The sequence below is a fragment of the Sphaerodactylus townsendi genome, linkage group LG03 (genome assembly GCF_021028975.2).
Source record: "Sphaerodactylus townsendi isolate TG3544 linkage group LG03, MPM_Stown_v2.3, whole genome shotgun sequence".
Lineage (NCBI taxonomy): Eukaryota > Metazoa > Chordata > Lepidosauria > Squamata > Sphaerodactylidae > Sphaerodactylus > Sphaerodactylus townsendi.
The window spans coordinates 152717548-152736890 of NC_059427.1; the positions used below are offsets into that span (position 1 = coordinate 152717548).

General features: G+C 47.8%; 1 protein-coding gene across 1 annotated transcript; it reads left to right on the forward strand.

Moving 5' to 3' along the window:
- Positions 1-10292: 10292 nt before the first annotated feature.
- On the forward strand, positions 10293-18908 carry LOC125428497 (selenide, water dikinase 2-like). The gene is made up of 6 exons (XM_048488661.1): positions 10293-10613; positions 15185-15288; positions 15415-15522; positions 16662-16816; positions 18307-18397; positions 18741-18908. Exons 1-6 carry the CDS (start codon positions 10331-10333, stop codon positions 18891-18893), a joined length of 894 nt encoding a protein of 297 aa, XP_048344618.1. The 5' UTR covers positions 10293-10330; the 3' UTR covers positions 18894-18908.
- The last annotated feature ends 435 nt before the right edge of the window (positions 18909-19343 follow it).

Genomic DNA, 19343 nt, shown 5'->3' on the forward strand with positions numbered 1-19343 from the left:
CTGCGGCTCTCCAGATGTTCAGGAACTACAATTCCCATCAGCCCCTGTCAGCATGGCCAATTGGCCATGCTGGCAGGGGCTGATGGGAATTGTAGTTCCTGAACATCTGGAGAGCCGCAGGTTCCCTACCCCTGGCCCTAGCTAGACGCTTTGGCTTTGCGCTGGAAGCGCGCCCTGCAGCTGCCAGTGCGGCAGGCGACGGCCACACCTCTTTGCCAAGCCGGCGTCCAACCGATGCAGCTTCCCTCTTACGGCGCACCCCTCCTCCCCACCGGGGAAAGCTTCACCAGTTGAACACCGGCTTGCCGGACTGGGAGCTGCAGAACGCGTTTTGTTTTCTGCGGGTGCCAAGGCAGCCCCCTGTCTGTCCAACAAGCCGGTGTCCAACCGGTGAAGCTTTCCCCTCTGAGAAGGATGTCAGCCTCTTTGGGCCCCAATTGGGGAGACAAGTAGAATATAAATGAAGCAAATCAATAATTTTTTCCTATGCTACAAGAGGGCTTTCCAGTTTTTATCTCATTTGTTTCTTGCTTATTTTTACATTCTTCCTTTGCTTCAAGAAAAAGACACTGCAGGTCACTTGGTTCAGTATTTACTGCACCTTGCCGCTCCCAACAACCTTCCAAGGTAGGCTAGGCTGAGAGAGAGAGAGAGAGAGAGAGAGAGAGAGAGAGAGACTATCCCAGTATACTTAATGGTTACCGTAGATATAATTTGAACCCAGATCTCACTAGTCTGTTTCAGATCTGCACTGTATAGCTTGCAGTCAAATTCAGCTTCTTTATTTATTAAGAGGATTTTGTATTGCCGTTCCGGAGGACTTGCCCAAACCAGCTTACAGAAATAAAACACACACAAAACATTAAACATTAAACAGGTAATCAGAAAGGTTTTGTGTATTGTCAAAGGCTTTCATGGCCGGAATCAGTAGGGGGTTGCAGGTTTTCTGGGTTGTATGGCCGTGTTCCAGTTGCATTTTCTCCTAACGTGCCACAGATGCAGGTGAAATGTCAGGAGAAAATGCTACTGGAACACAGCCATACACGCCCAGAAAACCCGCAACACCCTGCTGATTCCGGCCAAAAGACAAGGACCCAAAATAATATGTGAGGCTGGACATCTCGGCTGGTGGGCGTTTTACCCTGATTGAGGATTCCAGGATCTTGCCTGGAATCGGTGTAACCAATGACCAATACCTAGAGTGGAAAGAAAAGCTGTTTATTTTTACAGGTGCAAAAAGGCACTGTTAGCTTAAAGCAGTGACGGCGAACCATTTTGAGACTGAGTGCCCAAATTGCAACCCAAACCCCACTTATTTATCACAAAGTGCCAACCCGGCAATTTAACCAGAATGCTGAGGTTTCAGTTTAGAAAAAAACCAATTGGCTCCTTCTTCCTCCGTCCCACCTGCTCGAGCAGGGGCCAGCCTGCTCTAGCCTCCAGCAAGTCCCATATGCACCGCTCTGTGCCTCTCTAGCATCTCTGCCTCCTCTGCACCCCCCCACCCCAGGCAGCAGCCACCCAGAGCACAGGCACCAGGCCCGCCAGCCGAGTCCTCCCTGCTCACTGCGGTGTGCACACGTTGTGCTCAGTGGCCCAGGTCAGTCTAGATGTGTGTGCGGGCGTGTGTGTGATTTTGCACCCCTCCACATGATGAATGTGTGCGTGTGCCCACAGAGAGGGCTCCGAGTGCCATCTCTGGCACCCGTGCCATAGGTTCGCCACCACTGGCTTAAAGCTTCAAAAGAGCAGGAGAGCCGTGATGCAGGTTACAATTTTTTTATACAGTTCGATTAGAACATGGCATAGTAACAACTCCACTGGTTTTTTTTATGCATATCTTGCTGTCCTTATATTTATTTATTTTTATTTTTTTATTTATATTTCAAATTTCTATCCCGCCCCATCCCCGAAGGGCTCTGGGCGGCGCACAACATATAATGAATACAATAATAAAATATCATAAATAAACTAAAACTTATAAAAGCAGCGAAACTAACTACACATTAACATTTAAAATGTAAAATGAGTAAGAGCACAAATATAGGTGTAGATGACGCCCGATGCCTAATATCAAATACTTCCCCCTAGAGAGGGGTGGCAGATCTTAGTAGATGTTAAGGCCCAGGTATAGGGCCAAGAGGAGGGGGGGGGGGCACCATCAGCGGCTGGTCTCTCCAAAGGCCCGGCGGAACAGCTCTGTCTTACAGGCCCTGCGGAACTCACCAAGGTCCCGCAGGGCCCGGATAGCTGGTGGAAGAGCGTTCCACCAGGCCGGGGCCGGGGCCAGGGCTGTGAAGGCCCTGGCCCGTGTGGAGGCCAGCCGCATCATCGAGGAATATTTAAGTTCCTTATATTTTCAACATGCATTTTTACCTATGGGAAACAGCTTTTCACACACACACACACACACACACACACACACACACACACACAGAGAGGGAGGGAGAGAGAGAGAGAGAGAGAGAGAGAGAGAGAGAGAGAGAGACTAGAACTCTTAAGATGGCCTGTAACAATTTCTACATTTGTCATATTCCCTTCTGATATGCACAAGCACAAGCTCTGTCAACTGGTCCAAAAACCAATACCAAGAGATTCCTCAGGTGCAATGATTTATTGATCGAAGTTGCAGCCTCGGGAACACTCCTCTGACAAGCAGACCGGAAGAGATTAGAAGTGCTGGTGTCTGCGTACTTTATTGTATACCTTTACAAACATCCCTCCCTGTCCTCTGTCCATTGGCTGGGTTAAGAGGACGTACAGGCTGGTCATCTCATCACCATTCTGCCTCTCCGCCCTTCACCCACCGTGTACCTCTGTGTTTGGTCAAGACTGAAGTCAAAAACATCCTACTTTCGCTACGTAATGTTTGTTATACCAACTAAGCTCTACTCTGTCTATATGTGTTTGTGCTGTTCTGCTTTTTCTTATCTCTTGTGGGATCCTACCTTTCTACAACCCTGTGTGTTTACTAGACTTTCTGAAAAGTTCAGTATTTTTTTCCAGGCTGCCCCTTCAGTTTTTCTAGCGAATATATTTTTCATATAGGGTGCTTGGTCCTTTGTGAGTTACTCTAATACAGTGGTGAAATATATTTCCCTTATGGCTTAATACATTATAAACTTTGAATTACAGGATTATAGGCAAGTAAGGTTGGGCAAGAGGGGGAATTTCCAGAGCATAATACATCCCCCAAGGCCTCTGGAACAGAATTGGGAGCAGAATTGAGGCGCAAAACATCCTCCACTTCCTCAAGGATATGTTGGTGAGAAGAGTGGATTTCATTCAGGGACATCTCAAGTTGCTTCCACTCATCCACTAGTTCTTTGATTCCTTTGGTAAAAGCTTCTGAAAAGTGTCCAGTTTTGTTAGGGTTTCCAACAGCAGTCGATTTGTTGACCTCCTTTAAATTTGCATTCCTCTTGTCAGGTGTAGCATGAGTGTCCTCAATGAGTCTGTGGATAGTAGTATTCCTAAAGAAACGCATACATTATAAACTAATATCTCTATCATTTCTACCAGGCGGGTTAATTTTGGGCATGTAGGATATTCTCACCAAACCTTCCTCAGGCATGTTAGTAAAAACCTTAACCAAAGGTAGAATTATTAGGCATCTAGAGGAAGATAGTCTGCGGAGGGGAAATCAATATGACCTCTGCTGCCTTACCAAAATTTTAGATTTTCATGGGAATGTGAACAAAACGTAGATAACTGGGACCCAGTAGGCGTTATATGCCTGGACGTTCCAAAGGTGTTTGACAAAGTACCTCACCAAAGATTCTCGATTAAATTTAGGATAAGAGTGGATAAGATGACAGGCTCTCTTATGGATTAAAATTGGTTACATGACTGGAAACAGAGAGCAGAAATAAATGGACAGTTCCCACAATGGAAAAAAGAAAGCAGTGAGGTCTGGTGAGGATTGGTTTTGGCGCTGATATGTCAGGACTGAACCTGTCAGTGCCAAATGGCAGATAGGGCAGGGGGAGGCGGTCTATCATCCTCTGATTTGGGGCAAAAGTCCGTGTCTTCCCCTCTGCGCCCAGGGTATCCTGGACACAGATCTTATCAAAGGAAGGTGTGAACTGTTCCCAGGCTCGCAATGCTTTGTAGTAAATGCTTTGTAGTTTGTAGAGGGGAGTAGGAGCCGTTTGGCTCAGTGGGAGGGGGCAACGGGATATAGGTAAGGGGTTTGCATAGGAATCGCCAGATTCCTCTTTTTACGATAAGAACATAAGAAGAACAAGCCAGCTGGATCAGACCAGAGTCCATCTAGTCCAGCTCTCTGCTACTCACAGTGGCCCACCAGGTGCCTTTGGGAGCTCACATGCAGGAGGTGAAAGCAATGGCCTTCTGCGGCTGTTGCTCCCGAGCACCTGGTCTGTTAAGGCACTCTTTGCTTCCTGTTTCTCAACCAGTTTTTAATCCATAGGAGGACTTCCCCTCTTATTCCTTGATTGCTGAGTTTTCTCAATAGTCTCTGGTGAGGAATGTTACCTTAATGATGTTATCCTACACTCTGAAATAAAGGCTTTAGAACAAATCTACAGTTTCCATGATTTCCAGATCCGAGGTTTGACACGATGCTAGTTAGTTTGATCATAAATGATCTGGAACTGGGGCTGAGGGGCCAAATGGCACAAGATTATCCAGGATCCTGGAACACAAGGATGCCTGTAAACAACCTCAGGAGGATCTCTGCCAATAAGGTGAGAGGGTAACACTGTGGCAGTGTTGGTAAGTATAAGGTGATGCACACTGGAACACAAAAACCCAACTTCAAGTACACAGGCTAATGGTGTGATAAGTCAGGAATGTGTTTTCTACCAGACCAAAGAAATGAGCTAAGAGGATGTGGTGGTTGTAGGGGTGGAGCAAAGGGAAACTGCGCCCGGGGGCACGCGCATGCCCTGCGCCCCCGCCACACCACGCCCCTACACCGACGTGCACCCGAGGCGTCACCCCCCCTTGTTGGCACTACACCACTGGGCGGTTGGCTAGGTGTCAGGATGTCTCACAGGGGGGATGGGTTGGTACTGGGATGCTTTGCTGTGCCAATCTCTGCCTGCTGTTTTGCTATGTTTCTCTCCTGCGGTTGTCTTATCAGTAACCTTGGAGTTGGAAGAACTGATTCAGTGAGTGTCTGTCTGTTTTATTTCACATGTTGGGAGGGGGGGAACACTGTTCTATATTATCAACTGTTCTGAGGGGATAGCTCAGAACAGGCTTTCGCCTTGTTACCTGCCATCAGCAATAAAACCTTGGAACTTTCATAAGAACATAGGAACAAGCCAGCTGGATCAGACCAGAGTACATCTAGTCCAGCTCTCTGCTACTCGCAGTGGCCCACCAGGTGCCTTTGGGAGCTCACCTGCAGGAGGTGAAAGCAATGGCCTTCTGCTGCTGCTGCTCCCAAGCACCTGGTCTTCTAAGGCATTTGCAATCTGAGATCAAGGAGGATCAAGATTGGGAGCCATAGACTTCTCCTCCATAAATCTGTCCAAGCCCCTTTTAAAGCTATCCAGGTTAGTGGCCATCACCACCTCCTGTGGCAGCATGTCCCAAACACCAATCACACATTGCGTGAAGAAGTGTTTCCTTTGATTAGTCCTAATTCTTCCCCCCAGCATTTTCAATGGATGCCCCCTGGTTCTAGTATTGTGAGAAAGAGAGAAAAATTTCTCTCTGTCAACATTTTCTACCCCATGCATAATTTTATAGACTTCAATCATATCCTCCCTCAGACTCCTCCTCTCCAAACTAAAGAGTCCCAAATGCTGCAGCCACTCCTCATAAGGAAGGTGCTCCAATCCTTCAATCATCCTCGTTGCCCTTCTCTGCACTTTTTCTATCTCTTGTGGCGACCAGAACTGAACACAGTACTCCAAGTGCGGTCGCACCACTGCTTTATGTAAGGGCATGACAATCTTTGCTGTTTTATTATCAGTTCCTTTCCTAGGAGGGGGACTCTCTGGGGATAAAGGGGCTAGCAAAAGCCAGGTCTGGCAGAACTGGCTTTCTCAAGCTGGGTACTTCGCTGCCTTTCAATAAACGCTACTGATCAAGAATCCAGAGTCTGTCTATTGGCTAAAGGTCTGAGACATAACACCAGGGTAGAGAGGAGAAGATAGGCTGAGACCAGTTGAACTGAGTAACTAGGCTAAAGGACAAGGCTTGCATCAGATCATGTGCATCGAGCATCGAGCATGCTTAATGAGCTAATGCATATTAACTTCTCCTCCTGCTCTGACGACAAACCTCATTTTAATGAACATGTATGTGGAATTTAGGAGGTGGTACATATTAATGAGTAACATGTAAATAGGCGAACCAGAAAGTTGTGACTCTAAGTACCCTTAGCCAATGAGGGAACAGAGAGGGTTTGGCGAATTCGGGAGAAGGGAATAAACATGCTGTGGGTATACTGTTTCAGCGGAGTCTGCCCATGTGGGGACGACTCCCTTCTCTTTGCAAATAAAGCTACTTAGAATTCTCTCCTGTTGGCTGGATATTTGGTAAAGAAATATTGGGCACCACACCCAGACTCCACGTCTAAATCCCCAGGAATTTCTCAGCCTGGAGTTGGAAACACTAATGGTAATCAGGAATATTGAGACTGTTTAATTACTGGGGTATTGAGCTTAGTGGGATTTTAGACTTGAGGTTTTTCAATCTGGCTGCTGAATCCTTGTTAACAACTAGATTGGTTAGGCTAATTAGTTCATGTGTAATGTATTTTATTTTTTGTATTTTTCAGATTAGCCTGTGCACTCCCACACACGCCAGCTGGGTAACCTTGGGCTAGTCACAGCTTCTCAGAGCTCTCTCAGCCCCACCCACCTCACAGGGTGTTTGTTGTGAGGGGGGAAGGGCAAGGAGATTGTAAGCCCCTTTGAGTCTTCTGCAGGAGAGAAAGGGGGGATATAAATCCAAACTCCTCCTCCTCCTCCTCCTCCTCCTCCTCCTCCTCTTCTTCTTCTTCTTCTTCTTCTTCTTCTTCTTCTTCTTCTTCTTCTTCTTCTTCTAGTGTAGTTAGGATTGATAGGACTGTTTATTCTCAGGTTAATGGACTGTAATAATTTAGAGGAAGTCGCCATCTGAAATTTTTTTCTTATTACTTTCAGGTTGAATCTTTGTTCTACTGTTGGGATGGGTTCTATTGTTGGTCATGATGGACTACTAATTATGTTACTATGATATACTGGTGTAGATGTTAGGTTGTTTTGTTGGTTGATATTCTACGAATGTTATTGTGTATATTGAGAAATGATATTGAACTTGTTAAATGATATTTCTGATGTTGATGTTAAATTAATATGTGGTGAATTATATTATTGATAACCTAGGCTGACCAGCCGTCCCGCTTTTGGCGGGACCGTCACGCCTTTAAACAATTTGTCCCGCGTCCCGCGGGTTCTGCAAATTGTCCCGATTTTTGGGAGGCTGCTGCACTGCCTTCTGGGGCGCAAGGCAGTGCGGCAGCCTCCCATGCGCCCGGCCGCAGGAGCGCATGGCCTTCTGGGGCTTGCCGTTTGCCGCTCTGTCACAGGGCGGCAAACGGCAAGCCCCAGAAGCCTGTGCGCTTCTGCGGCTGTGCGCGCACAACCGCTTTCACCTTATGATAACCTGATATTAGATATTGTTAAGAGTTACGGAGTTTCTCGTTAGGTATTCTGTTTTGATGCATTGTATCAATTATGGAGAGGCAGACTTCCAGCTAATAAGCCACAGCCGTTAGGTTAAAGAATAAAAAGTTTTATTCACCAGCATAGGACTTGTTAGCACCAGGAGAGCCGCAACTCAACTGGCCCCAAACTGGAGCTTATAAGAGGTTTCAGCACAGTACATCAAAGCGAGCATCATATACGGCTGATTCCACATGGGCCAAAAACAGCAGTGTGAACACGGCGTGAAAATGGTGTAAAAGGGTTTAAAATGGTGTAAAAGGGTTTATACTGTTTTCACACTATTTTTACACCGCTGTTTTTGGCCCATGCGGAATAAGCCATACATTTCAAAAGAGATTTAGGGTTGCAACAAATTATCACTCGTCAAACATCTTCAGAGGTTCTCAGACATCCAGGATGTATTTAAACAACGTAGACTGTAAGTGTGAGATGGTCAACTCATCTACATCCTGATTGCTACATTCCTGCATTGATATCAGCATGTTTATGGTACACTGCATACAAGTGATAAGGCCATTATGTTCCATGGAGTGGGTAAGAGGTGTCAGACATCTGGGTTGTTTACAGGAACACAGGATATTCGAGAGCTGTTATCTCCCTCGCTGCTGTGGGTAAATATATCTGTTTAAACAAAGGGGGCTTCTCAGGGTCTAGAACATAAGAACAAGCCAGATGGATCAGACCAGAGTCCATGTGACCAGATCAGCTGCGACGGGGAATCTGAAACTAGGGCTAATTTTTGGAGTAGGGCTTATATTTCAAGCATCCTCCAAAAATCCCGAAAAATCATGCTAGGGCTTATTTTTGGGGCAGGTCTTATTTTCGGGGAAACAGGTAGTATTGGAAGAGCTGTCACATAAGAGGAGGGCAGGGAGCTGTTCCTGCTGGCAGCAGGAGGTCGGACTTCCAATAATGGTATTCATTGCCGGGAAAAAGTTTCCAACTGGATATTAGGAAAAAATATTTTTTTACAGTAAGAGTACTGGATCGGCCTGTCTCAGGAGGGGGTGAGCTCCTCCTTTCCGGCAGTCTTCAAGCATATTGTACTCAGTAATGTGAGGGGGTGAGCCAGAGGGGAAGTTATACAGGTTAACTCATTGATCGTTACCTTCCGAAATCGAACCTGGCCTCCATAGATATTGTTGGCTGCTGAAGACTCTGCAGAACGTGTCTATCAGCCATGGAACAAGTCATAAGAACATAAGAACTAGCCTGCTGGATCAGACCAGAGTCCATCTAGTCCAGCACTCTGCTACTCGCAGCACTCTGCTACTCACAGCACTCTGCTTAAGTCTGCTACTCGCAGTGGCCCACCAGGTGCCATTGGGAGCTCACAGGCAGGAGGTGAAAGCAATGGCCTTCTGCTGCGGCTGTTGCTCCCGATCACCTGGTCTGCTCAGGCATTTGCAATCTCAGATCAAAGAGGATCAAGATTGGTAGCCATAGATCGACTTCTCCTCCATAAATCTGTCCAAGCCCGGATATATGTAGATATAGCATCTAAAGCTGTTAGCAAAGGATATATGTATCTGCCAGATATATGTAGATATAGCATCTAAAGCTGTTAGCAAAGGAATGTGACCTGGGGTCTACGTGACATCCCTGTTTCTGGGTGCATGGAGGTCATATACCAAATCTTTAATTCTTATGTGAGCAGTTTCTAGCTCTGGGGTACTGCTCACATTTTCAGTCATATACTGAGACTGCTGCTGACTAAATAACAATTTTTTTTAGGAGCAGCAGTGGCGTAGGAGGTTAAGAGCTCGTGTATCTAATCTGGAGGAACCGGGTTTGATTCCCAGCTCTGCCGCCTGAGCTGTGGAGGCTGATCTGGGGAATTCAGATTAGCCTGTACACTCCCACACATGCCAGCTGGGTGACCTGGGGCTAGTCACAGCTTCTCGGAGCTCTCTCAGCCCCACCCACCTCACAGGGTGTTTGTTGTGAGGGGGGAAGGGCAAGGAGATTGTCAGCCCCTTTGAGTCTCCTGCAGGAGAGAAAGGGGGGATATAAATCCAAACTCTTCTTCTTCTTCTTATCTGGGGAATTCAGATTAGCCTGGGCACTCCCACACACGCCAGCTGGGTGACCTGGGGCTAGTCACAGCTTCTCGGAGCTCTCTCAGCCCCACCCACCTCACAGGGTGTTTGTTGTGAGGGGGGGAAGGGCAAGGAGATTGTCAGCCCCTTTGAGTCTCCTTACAGGAGAGAAAGGGGGGATATAAATCCAAACTCTTCTTCTTCTTCTTCTTCTTTTTAATTGCACAGCTTCTGCTGACGCTTCCTATTGTCCAGTCACAGGAAAGCCACATTTTTAAAAAATATTTCTTCCCTATGAGCAGTTTTCAATTTTACAACGTGGAGGAGAGGGGGGAAAAATGGCGCCAAAACCTAACTCAGAAGTCCCGCCTCCAACCCGATCGGTTGTCGGTCAATTAAAAAAAAAAAAAGTCCAGGTTGGCTTCTACCCACCCTACCTCTCGCGAGACCTTGGCGCTGAAGTCGACGGCTTTTTTCCGGGCCTCTCCGCAAACTCTCGCGAGATCTCGCAGAGGTTGATGCGTGAACCGACCTCGTCCGGCGTCCTCCGCGAACTCTCGCGAGCGTTGCCGGCCGACTCTCGCGGCGAGACCAGAAGCCATCATGGCGGCGCTGGCGGGTTCCCCGACCGCCGCTCTCCCGGCCTTGGCGAGTGCCGCCGCCAGCCCCGCCCCGATGCCGCCCGGGCCGCCCGGCTACAGGCCCTTCGAGCCCGAGGCGCTGGGCCTCAGCCCGGGCTGGAGGCTCACCGGCTTCGGGGAGCTGCGGGGCTGAGGCTGCAAAGTCCCTCAGGAGACGCTGCTCAGGCTCCTGGAGGGACTCACGTTGCCCCGCGCGGGGCCGGCCGGGGAGGCGGAGGCGGCCGGGCCCCCAGCGCCCACCGTCGGTGAGAATTGGTGGCGGGCGGGGGGGGGGGTGTCTTTGGGACTCTGGGGAAGTCTGCGAGGGGGTCTGGCCGTTTCTGCGCTTGCGCTCTCCGACCCCGTTGAAGGAGGAGACGATTCCCAGGATGTGCTAAAACTAAGGACAGTGATTGCCCATGGGGAATAATGCCAGGCGTGCTTGCCCATAGAGGGTAATGCCAGGCACTCTTGCCCTTGGGGAATAATGCAAGGCACACTTGCCCATAGAAGATAATCCCAGGCATACTTCCCCATGGGGAATAATGCAAGGCACGCTTGCCCATAGAAGATAATCCCAGGCATACTTCCCCATGGGGAATAATGCAAGGCATGCTTGCCCATAGAAGATAATCCCAGGCATACTTCCCCATGGGGAATAATGCAAGGCACGCATGCCTATGGGGAATAATGCAAGGCACGCTTGCCCATAGAAGATAATCCCAGGCATACTTCCCCATGGGGAATAATGCAAGGCACGCATGCCTATGGGGAATAATGCAAGGCACACTTGCCCATAGAAGATAATCCCAGGCATACTTCCCCATGGGGAATAATGCAAGGCATGCTTGCCCATAGAAGATAATCCCAGGCATACTTCCCCATGGGGAATAATGCAAGGCACGCATGCCTATGGGGAATAGTGCAAGGCACGCTTGCCCATAGAAGATAATCCCAGGCATACTTCCCCATGGGGAATAATGCAAGGCACGCATGCCTATGGGGAATAATGCAAGGCACGCTTGCCCATAGAAGATAATCCCAGGCATACTTCCCCATGGGGAATAATGCAAGGCACGCATGCCTATGGGGAATAATGCAAGGCACACTTGCCCATAGAAGATAATCCCAGGCATACTTCCCCATGGGGAATAATGCAAGGCATGCTTGCCCATAGAAGATAATCCCAGGCATACTTCCCCATGGGGAATAATGCAAGGCACGCATGCCTATGGGGAATAATGCAAGGCACGCTTGCCCATAGAAGATAATCCCAGGCATACTTCCCCATGGGGAATAATGCAAGGCACGCATGCCTATGGGGAATAATGCAAGGCACGCTTGCCCATAGAAGATAATCCCAGGCATACTTCCCCATGGGGAATAATGCAAGGCACGCATGCCTATGGGGAATAATGCAAGGCACGCTTGCCCATAGAAGATAATCCCAGGCATACTTCCCCATGGGGAATAATGCAAGGCACGCATGCCTATGGGGAATAATGCAAGGCACACTTGCCCATAGAAGATAATCCCAGGCATACTTCCCCATGGGGAATAATGCAAGGCACGCATGCCTATGGGGAATAATGCAAGGCACGCTTGCCCATAGAAGATAATCCCAGGCATACTTCCCCATGGGGAATAATGCAAGGCATGCTTGCCCATAGAAGATAATCCCAGGCATACTTCCCCATGGGGAATAATGCAAGGCACGCATGCCTATGGGGAATAATGCAAGGCACGCTTGCCCATAGAAGATAATCCCAGGCATACTTCCCCATGGGGAATAATGCAAGGCACGCATGCCTATGGGGAATAATGCAAGGCATGCTTGCCCATAGAAGATAATCCCAGGCATACTTCCCCATGGGGAATAATGCAAGGCACGCATGCCTATGGGGAATAATGCCAGGCGTGCTTGCCCATAGAGGGTAATGCCAGGCACTCTTGCCCTTGGGGAATAATGCAAGGCACACTTGCCCATAGAAGATAATCCCAGGCATACTTCCCCATGGGGAATAATGCAAGGCATGCTTGCCCATAGAAGATAATCCCAGGCATACTTCCCCATGGGGAATAATGCAAGGCACGCATGCCTATGGGGAATAATGCAAGGCACACTTGCCCATAGAAGATAATCCCAGGCATACTTCCCCATGGGGAATAATGCAAGGCACGCATGCCTATGGGGAATAATGCAAGGCACGCTTGCCCATAGAAGATAATCCCAGGCATACTTCCCCATGGGGAATAATGCAAGGCATGCTTGCCCATAGAAGATAATCCCAGGCATACTTCCCCATGGGGAATAATGCAAGGCACGCATGCCTATGGGGAATAATGCAAGGCATGCTTGCCCATAAAAGATAATCCCAGGCATACTTCCCCATGGGGAATAATGCAAGGCATGCTTGCCAATAGAAGGTAATCCCAGGCATACTTCCCCATGGGGAATAAGAAACATAAGAAAGAGCCTGCTGGATCAGACCAGAGTACATCTAGTCCAGCTCTCTGCTACTCGCAGTGGCCCACCAGGTGCCTTTGGGAGCTCACAGGCAGGAGGTTAAAGCAATGGCCTTCTGCTGCTGTTGTAGCTCCCGAGCACCTGGTCTGCTAAGGCATTTGCAATCTGAGATCAAGGAAGATCAAGATTGGTAGCCATAAATCGACTTCTCCATAAATCTGTCCAAGCCCCTTTTAAAGCTATCCAGGTGAGTGGCCATTACCACCTCCTGTGGCAGCATATTCCAAACACCAGTCACATGTTGTGTGAAGAAGTGTTTCCTTTTATTAGTCCTAATTCTTCCCCCCAGCATTTTCAATTAATGCCCCCTGGTTCTAGTATTGTGAGAAAGAGAGAAAAATTTATCTCTGTCAACATTTTCTACCCCATGCATAATTCTATAGACTTCAATCATATCCCCCCTCAGCCGTCTCCTCTCCAAACTAAAGAGTCCCAAACGCTGCAGCCTCTCCTCATAAGGAAGGTGCTCCAGTCCCTCAATCATCCTCGTTGCCCTTCTCTGCACTTTTTCTATCTCTTCGATATCCTTTTTGAGATGTGGCGACCAGAACTGGACACAGTACTCCAAGTGTGGTTGCACCACTGCTTTATATAAGGGCATGACAATCTTTGCTGTTTTATTATCAGTTCCTTTCCTAATTATCCCCAGCATAGAGTTACATTCCCATGGAACTATCAACTAAGACGCCCAAATCCCTTTCCTGGTCTGTGACTGATAGCATAATAATGCAAGGCACGCATGCCTATGGGGAATAATGCAAGGCACACTTGCCCATGGGGAATAATGCAAGGCACACCTGCAAGGCACGCATGCCCATGGGGAATAATGCCAGACACACTTGCCTGTAGAGGGTAATGCCAGGCATGCTTGCCCACGGAGAATAATGCAAGGCACACTTGCTATTATTCCCAGTGGGCAATCATGCATTCTTTGGGCCATTGCTGTCCTTAGTTTTAGCAGGACCCAGAAGTTCCTGTCCCATAGAAGAACAGCTGATCAGGACCTGTTTATGTCATTTCCATCTTGCCTTTCTCTTCAGGAGTGAGCTATTGCCAAATGTACTAACTAGACTAAATGGACCAGTAAGATAAGGCAGGTTCATTTTACAAAAATGTTTCTGGATAGTTCTAGCTCACTTTCCTCCGGGGACCCAGAGTGACTTGTGTTGTTGTTCTAATGAGGAAGGCTAGGCTGACAATGTGTAATCCTCCCATGGTCACCTGGGGAGCCTAAATGTGTACCCCTAACCCACTCTGCTTAAGTTGCTAGATTTGTGGGTGGGTGTATTTAAAAGTGAATTGATGTAGTGTCCGAAATGTGCCATGAATGTTATCATTTCTCAGTGTAACCTACTGAACAAGATTGTAGGGAAAGGATAAGACAATACAGCTTGGGCCAAGGGTGTTTGAAGGTCTACCTCCTTTTATGCTGTCCAGCCCTGCTTTCCCTGCCTGCAGAGGTGTGTAGAGGTGTGTAGAGGTGTGTAGAGGTGTGTGTGTGTGTGTGTGTGTGTGTGTGTGTGTGTGTGTGTGTGTGTGTGTGTGAAAAGCTGTTTCCCATAGGTAAAAATATGTGTGTGTAGATAATACTGATCCTTTTGACTATATAGTCAATGCAACAGCTATTATAATTATGTAAAACTCTATAAAGTGTTGTATAAATTCAGTTGCTTAAAGATGAGAGCTGTTGCCTTATTCTGCTGCTGTGGCACTTGTAGGTCATGCCTGAGCTGATAGGCCAAGCACTTGAAGTGGAATGCTATAGCCACTGTGGTGTAGTGGTTAAGTGCTAGACTGATATCTGGTAGACCCAGATTCAGATCCACTTTCGTGTCGCGGAGGTTTGCTGGGCAAACCTGGGCCAATCACATGTTCTCAGTCTAACCCACCTAAGAGGGCTGTTATGAGGGTAAAATAGAGGAGAAAAGAATGACATAAGCCACTTTGCGTCTCCACTGGGGAGAAAGAGAAGAAGAGTTTCGATTTACACCCCACCTTTCTCTCCTGTAAGGAGACTCAAGGTGGCTTACATACTCCTTTCCCTTCCTCTCCCCACAACAGACACCTTGTGAGCCTGAGAGAGTTCAGAGAGAACTGTGTCGGGCTCAAGGTCACCCAGCAGGAATGTAGGAGTGTGGGAACACTTCTGGTTCACCAGATAAGCTTCTGCCACTCAGGTGGAGGAGTGGGAAATCAAACCCGGTTCTCCAGATTAGAATCCACCTGCTCTTAACCACTACACCACGCTGGCTCTCAGGGTATAACTGCATTAAATAAAAGTGAGAAACATGCAGTTCCTCTTCTCCACAGGCATTGGAATGGACTCTTGTGTCATCCCCTTGAGGCACGGGGGCCTCTCCCTTGTGCAGACCACAGACTTCTTTTATCCACTGGTGGAGGATCCCTATATGATGGTGAGCAGTGGGAATGGGACCCAATTGGGCAACAAGAGGCAGCTTTGTAATGCAAGGCTCACAAAGGCCTTGCGTGTTGTTTTCCTTCTGATCCGGTGCCTATTGCTGTATGTGTGTCTGATCTAGGGCCGCATTGCCTGTGCCAATGTGCTGAGCGACCTTTACGCCATGGGCATCACGGAGTGTGACAATATGCTGATGTTGCTGAGTGTGAGCCAGAAAATGACTGAAGAGGTGAGTAGCACCTTGGATGGTTTTACTTCTAGACAAAACTCTTCTCTTGACAGTGTTGGGGAATAAGCATTTTGTACATGCTATTGGTGTCCCCGTCTCTATCGAAACTACGGCAAAGATGGGCTGTTAAAGCTCATCATGTCCTTTAAAATAATATAGGTGGTCTGAGATAGCTTCCCTCTGGTTGGTCGGTTTTATCTTCCCCAAACATAACTCCACAGCCAGCGTAATTGTGACATTGTTCCAAATAACTGGTTTGAATTTTCAAACTATTGGGCAAGCCCTGGCCTTGAACTGCATGTGTGCTTTAGTTAACTGCCTGTGTCCAACTCGCTAGGTACAATGACCTCCAGAGGCAGATTAAGTTACAGAGTTCGCATAGCTCAAACAATGCCTTCCAAAAATCCACTAAGGACCATTTTTCAGAATATGTATGCCCATCTTTTGTACATGGGAGCTGCCTTTACCGAACCATACCCTTGCTTTATCAAATACTGTCTAGAGCCAGCGTAGTGTAGTGGTTAAGAGCAGGTGCACTCTAATCTGGAGAACCAGGTTTGTTTCCCTGCTCTGCCACTTGAACTGTGGAGGCTTATCTGGTGAACCAGATTAGCTTGTGCATTCCAACACATGCCAGCTGGATGACCTTGGGCTAGTCACAGTTTTTCGGAGCTCTCTCAGCCCCACCCACTTCACAGGGTGTTTGTTGGGTGCGGCGGGAAGGGAAAGGAGCTTGTAAGCCCCTTTAGAGTCTCCTTACAGTAGAGAAAGGGGGGATATAAATTTAAACTCTTCTTCTACTACTCAGAATGCTATCCAGGATCGCATGTGCCTCTTTCGCACAACCAGTTACCTGGTGCTTTTAACTGGATATGCCTGGGATTGAACCTGGGGTCTTCTGCATGCCAGGCATTTGATTGACCACTAAGCCTTGGTTTCTCTCTTAAGCCATGTTACAAACCATGTATGTTGTCTAAACTGAGAACCTGTGGCTGAGCATAACTTGTAGTTCTGGGCTTGCTGTGAAATACGCAGGCAGGATATTGCCGGTAATGTGCGAGACCCAGCTTCCCACTTTCTGCAGGAGAGGCTGAGAATCATAGCAGTTTCGCGAACCCGTTGTTGTGCCCTTCACTCAGGAGCGAGATAAAATCATGCCACTGATAATCAAGGGGTTCCGGGACGCAGCGGAAGACGGCGGCACCTCGGTAACCGGCGGACAGACTGTCTTGAATCCTTGGATCATTGTCGGGGGAGTGGCCACGGTGGTGTGTCAGCCCAATGAGTTCATCGTGTGAGTATCAGGATCTTATTAGCATGGGTGGGGAGTTGATTTGGCAACAGGATTCCACACATGTGCAGAAATTCATGCTTAAAACATGGCTTGGGATTGGGATAGCTGAAGGACCATCTTCTCCCCTACATTCCTGCCTTGGAATTCAGATTGCAGGGAGAGACCCTCTCTTGACTGTAGTGTAGGCATACCAGAAAGAGCCTTTTTGGTTGCAATTGTGAAACAGCGTCCCCCGGGAGGTGCACCTGGTGTCCCCACTGTTGATCTTCAAGGGACAGTTGAAGACCATTTTATTTAGGCCTGCATTGGACTGCTTTACTTTTCATTTCTTGGCAGTCTTAATTGGGTTTTGTAGATTGTGGCCTGTGATGCGTTTTTATAAGTGGTGTTTTATTCATGTTGGTTTTTATTGTGTGTGTGAGAATTGTTTTTATTCATATTGTAAGCTCCCTTCAGTTCTGCAGGGGAGAAAACCAACTGTAAACATTTTAAATAAACAATGAAATGCTATTCTGTCCTCCTTTGCTAATAATTAACTTACTAGAGGAAAGGTGCTGAGATAAAGGTTGCTTCTGGAATTCCTTCAAGATGCAGAGCAACCATGGGTGCTGGTGAATCGTGATCTCTGTTCCAAGCCAAATTAGAACACTTAAATGCAATATAATTTCAAGGCTGTTACTAAATTACTAAATGGCGTAGCAGTCAAGAGCAGTGGACTCTAATCTGGAGAACTGGATTTGTTTCCCGCAGCCTTTTGGCTGTCCTTGGGCTAGTCACAGTTCTCTCAGAACTCTCAGCCCTAGCTACCTCACAAGGTACTTTTTGGGTGGATAGGGAATGTGGTTGTCAGCCAGTTTGAGACTCCTTTCAGTACAGAAAAGCAAGTTACAAGAACCAACTCTCCTACTTCTGCAGTGGCTCCGAATGTTTGGAGGGTACCAAATGCAAGAACAGCTCTGAAACTGCCTGGTTGGGAGACTGATTAATCTGTTGGTTGTGGTGGGTTTTCTGGGCTGTGTGGCTGTGGTCTGGTGGATTTTGTTCCTAATGTTTCGCCTGCATCTGTGGCTGGCATCTTCAGAGGTGTATCACAGAGAGAAGTCTGTCACACACTGTGTCCAGTGAGAAGGGAATATTTTACTGGGGTATAAATTGTCATGTCCCCAGGTGGGGAACCAATCAGTAAGTGTTTGGTTGGAACTTTCTATGCAAAGGTGTGGTTGATAGTATAGTATTGCCGGGGGGGGGGGGGGGGGTTCGTTCCAGTCCAGGGAGTGATTCAGTGTGTAACAGACTTCCCTCTGCGATACACCTCTGAAGATGCCAGCCCCAGATGCAGGCGAAACGTTAAGAACAAGATCCACCAGACCACGGCCACGCAACCCAGAAAACCCACCTCAACCAGTTGAATCTCGCTGTGAAAACCTTCAGCAATACATTGACTCATCTGTGTTTGGTGTTGAGCTTCGGATCTGTTTCCTTGATTCCAGGCCAGACAGTGCCGTTCCAGGGGATGTCCTTGTCCTCACGAAGCCTCTGGGAACGCAGGTGGCTGTGAATGCTCACCAGTGGCTGGATAACGTAAGTGCACATCTATGGGAAAAGCTTCCTGTTCTCGCAGATTACAAAGAACACACGCAAGGGCCGATTTTGAAGACGGGAAAGGCCCTCTCAAGAGAGTGCTGTGAGATGAGGCTCAAGGCAGGTGTGGAATGATGTCACCCTGAAAAGCCAGGGCTCCTGCGTGATGTGAGTGGGAAGTCGACGGGAAAGCGCAGGGAGGTTACAGTGCAGTACAGTTTTCTTTGAAGCCCATGTTGTAGTTGAGGGTTTTCTATTCTGATCTGACACAAGATGATGATAATAGAAGTGAATGATGAATGTGCCCCACCCCCTTTTCTTAAAAGCTTTTGTTCTGTTACAGCCGGAGAAGTGGAACAAAATTAAGCTGGTGGTCTCCAAAGAAGATGTTGAATTAGCCTACCAGGAAGCCATGTTTAGCATGGCCATGCTGAACAGAACAGGTGGGGGCCCAGCTCTTGAACAACTATATACCTCATTGGCAGAAAAGTACTGAGATAATTGTTGTGGGCACAGGAGCTGTGCCTGTTAAGACCACTGTACCGCCCAGCAAAAATAAAACACAGAACAGACAAGCAGTCCGCCCCTGAAAAGGAATTCTTTTGAGGTTTCCAGCGCATTTTGGGCCCCCAGATCCATCTGAATTGAGCTTTCTGGATTCTTGTTAAGCAGCACGCCTTTTGAGTTCTGGGAGGAGAAAATGTGTATTTCAAAGTGCCCGGTTCAAACACACGGAGCTGCCTCTGAGGCCCCTTTCGCACATGCCAAATAATGCACTTTCAGTCCACTTTCACAAATCGTTTGCAAGTGGATTTTGCTATTTCGCATAGTGAAATCCAGCTGCAAAGTGCATTATTCGGCATGTGCGGAAGGGGTTATGCCCGTGGTGGCGAACCTTTGGCACTCCAGATGTTATGGACTACAATTCCCATCAGCCCCTCCCAGC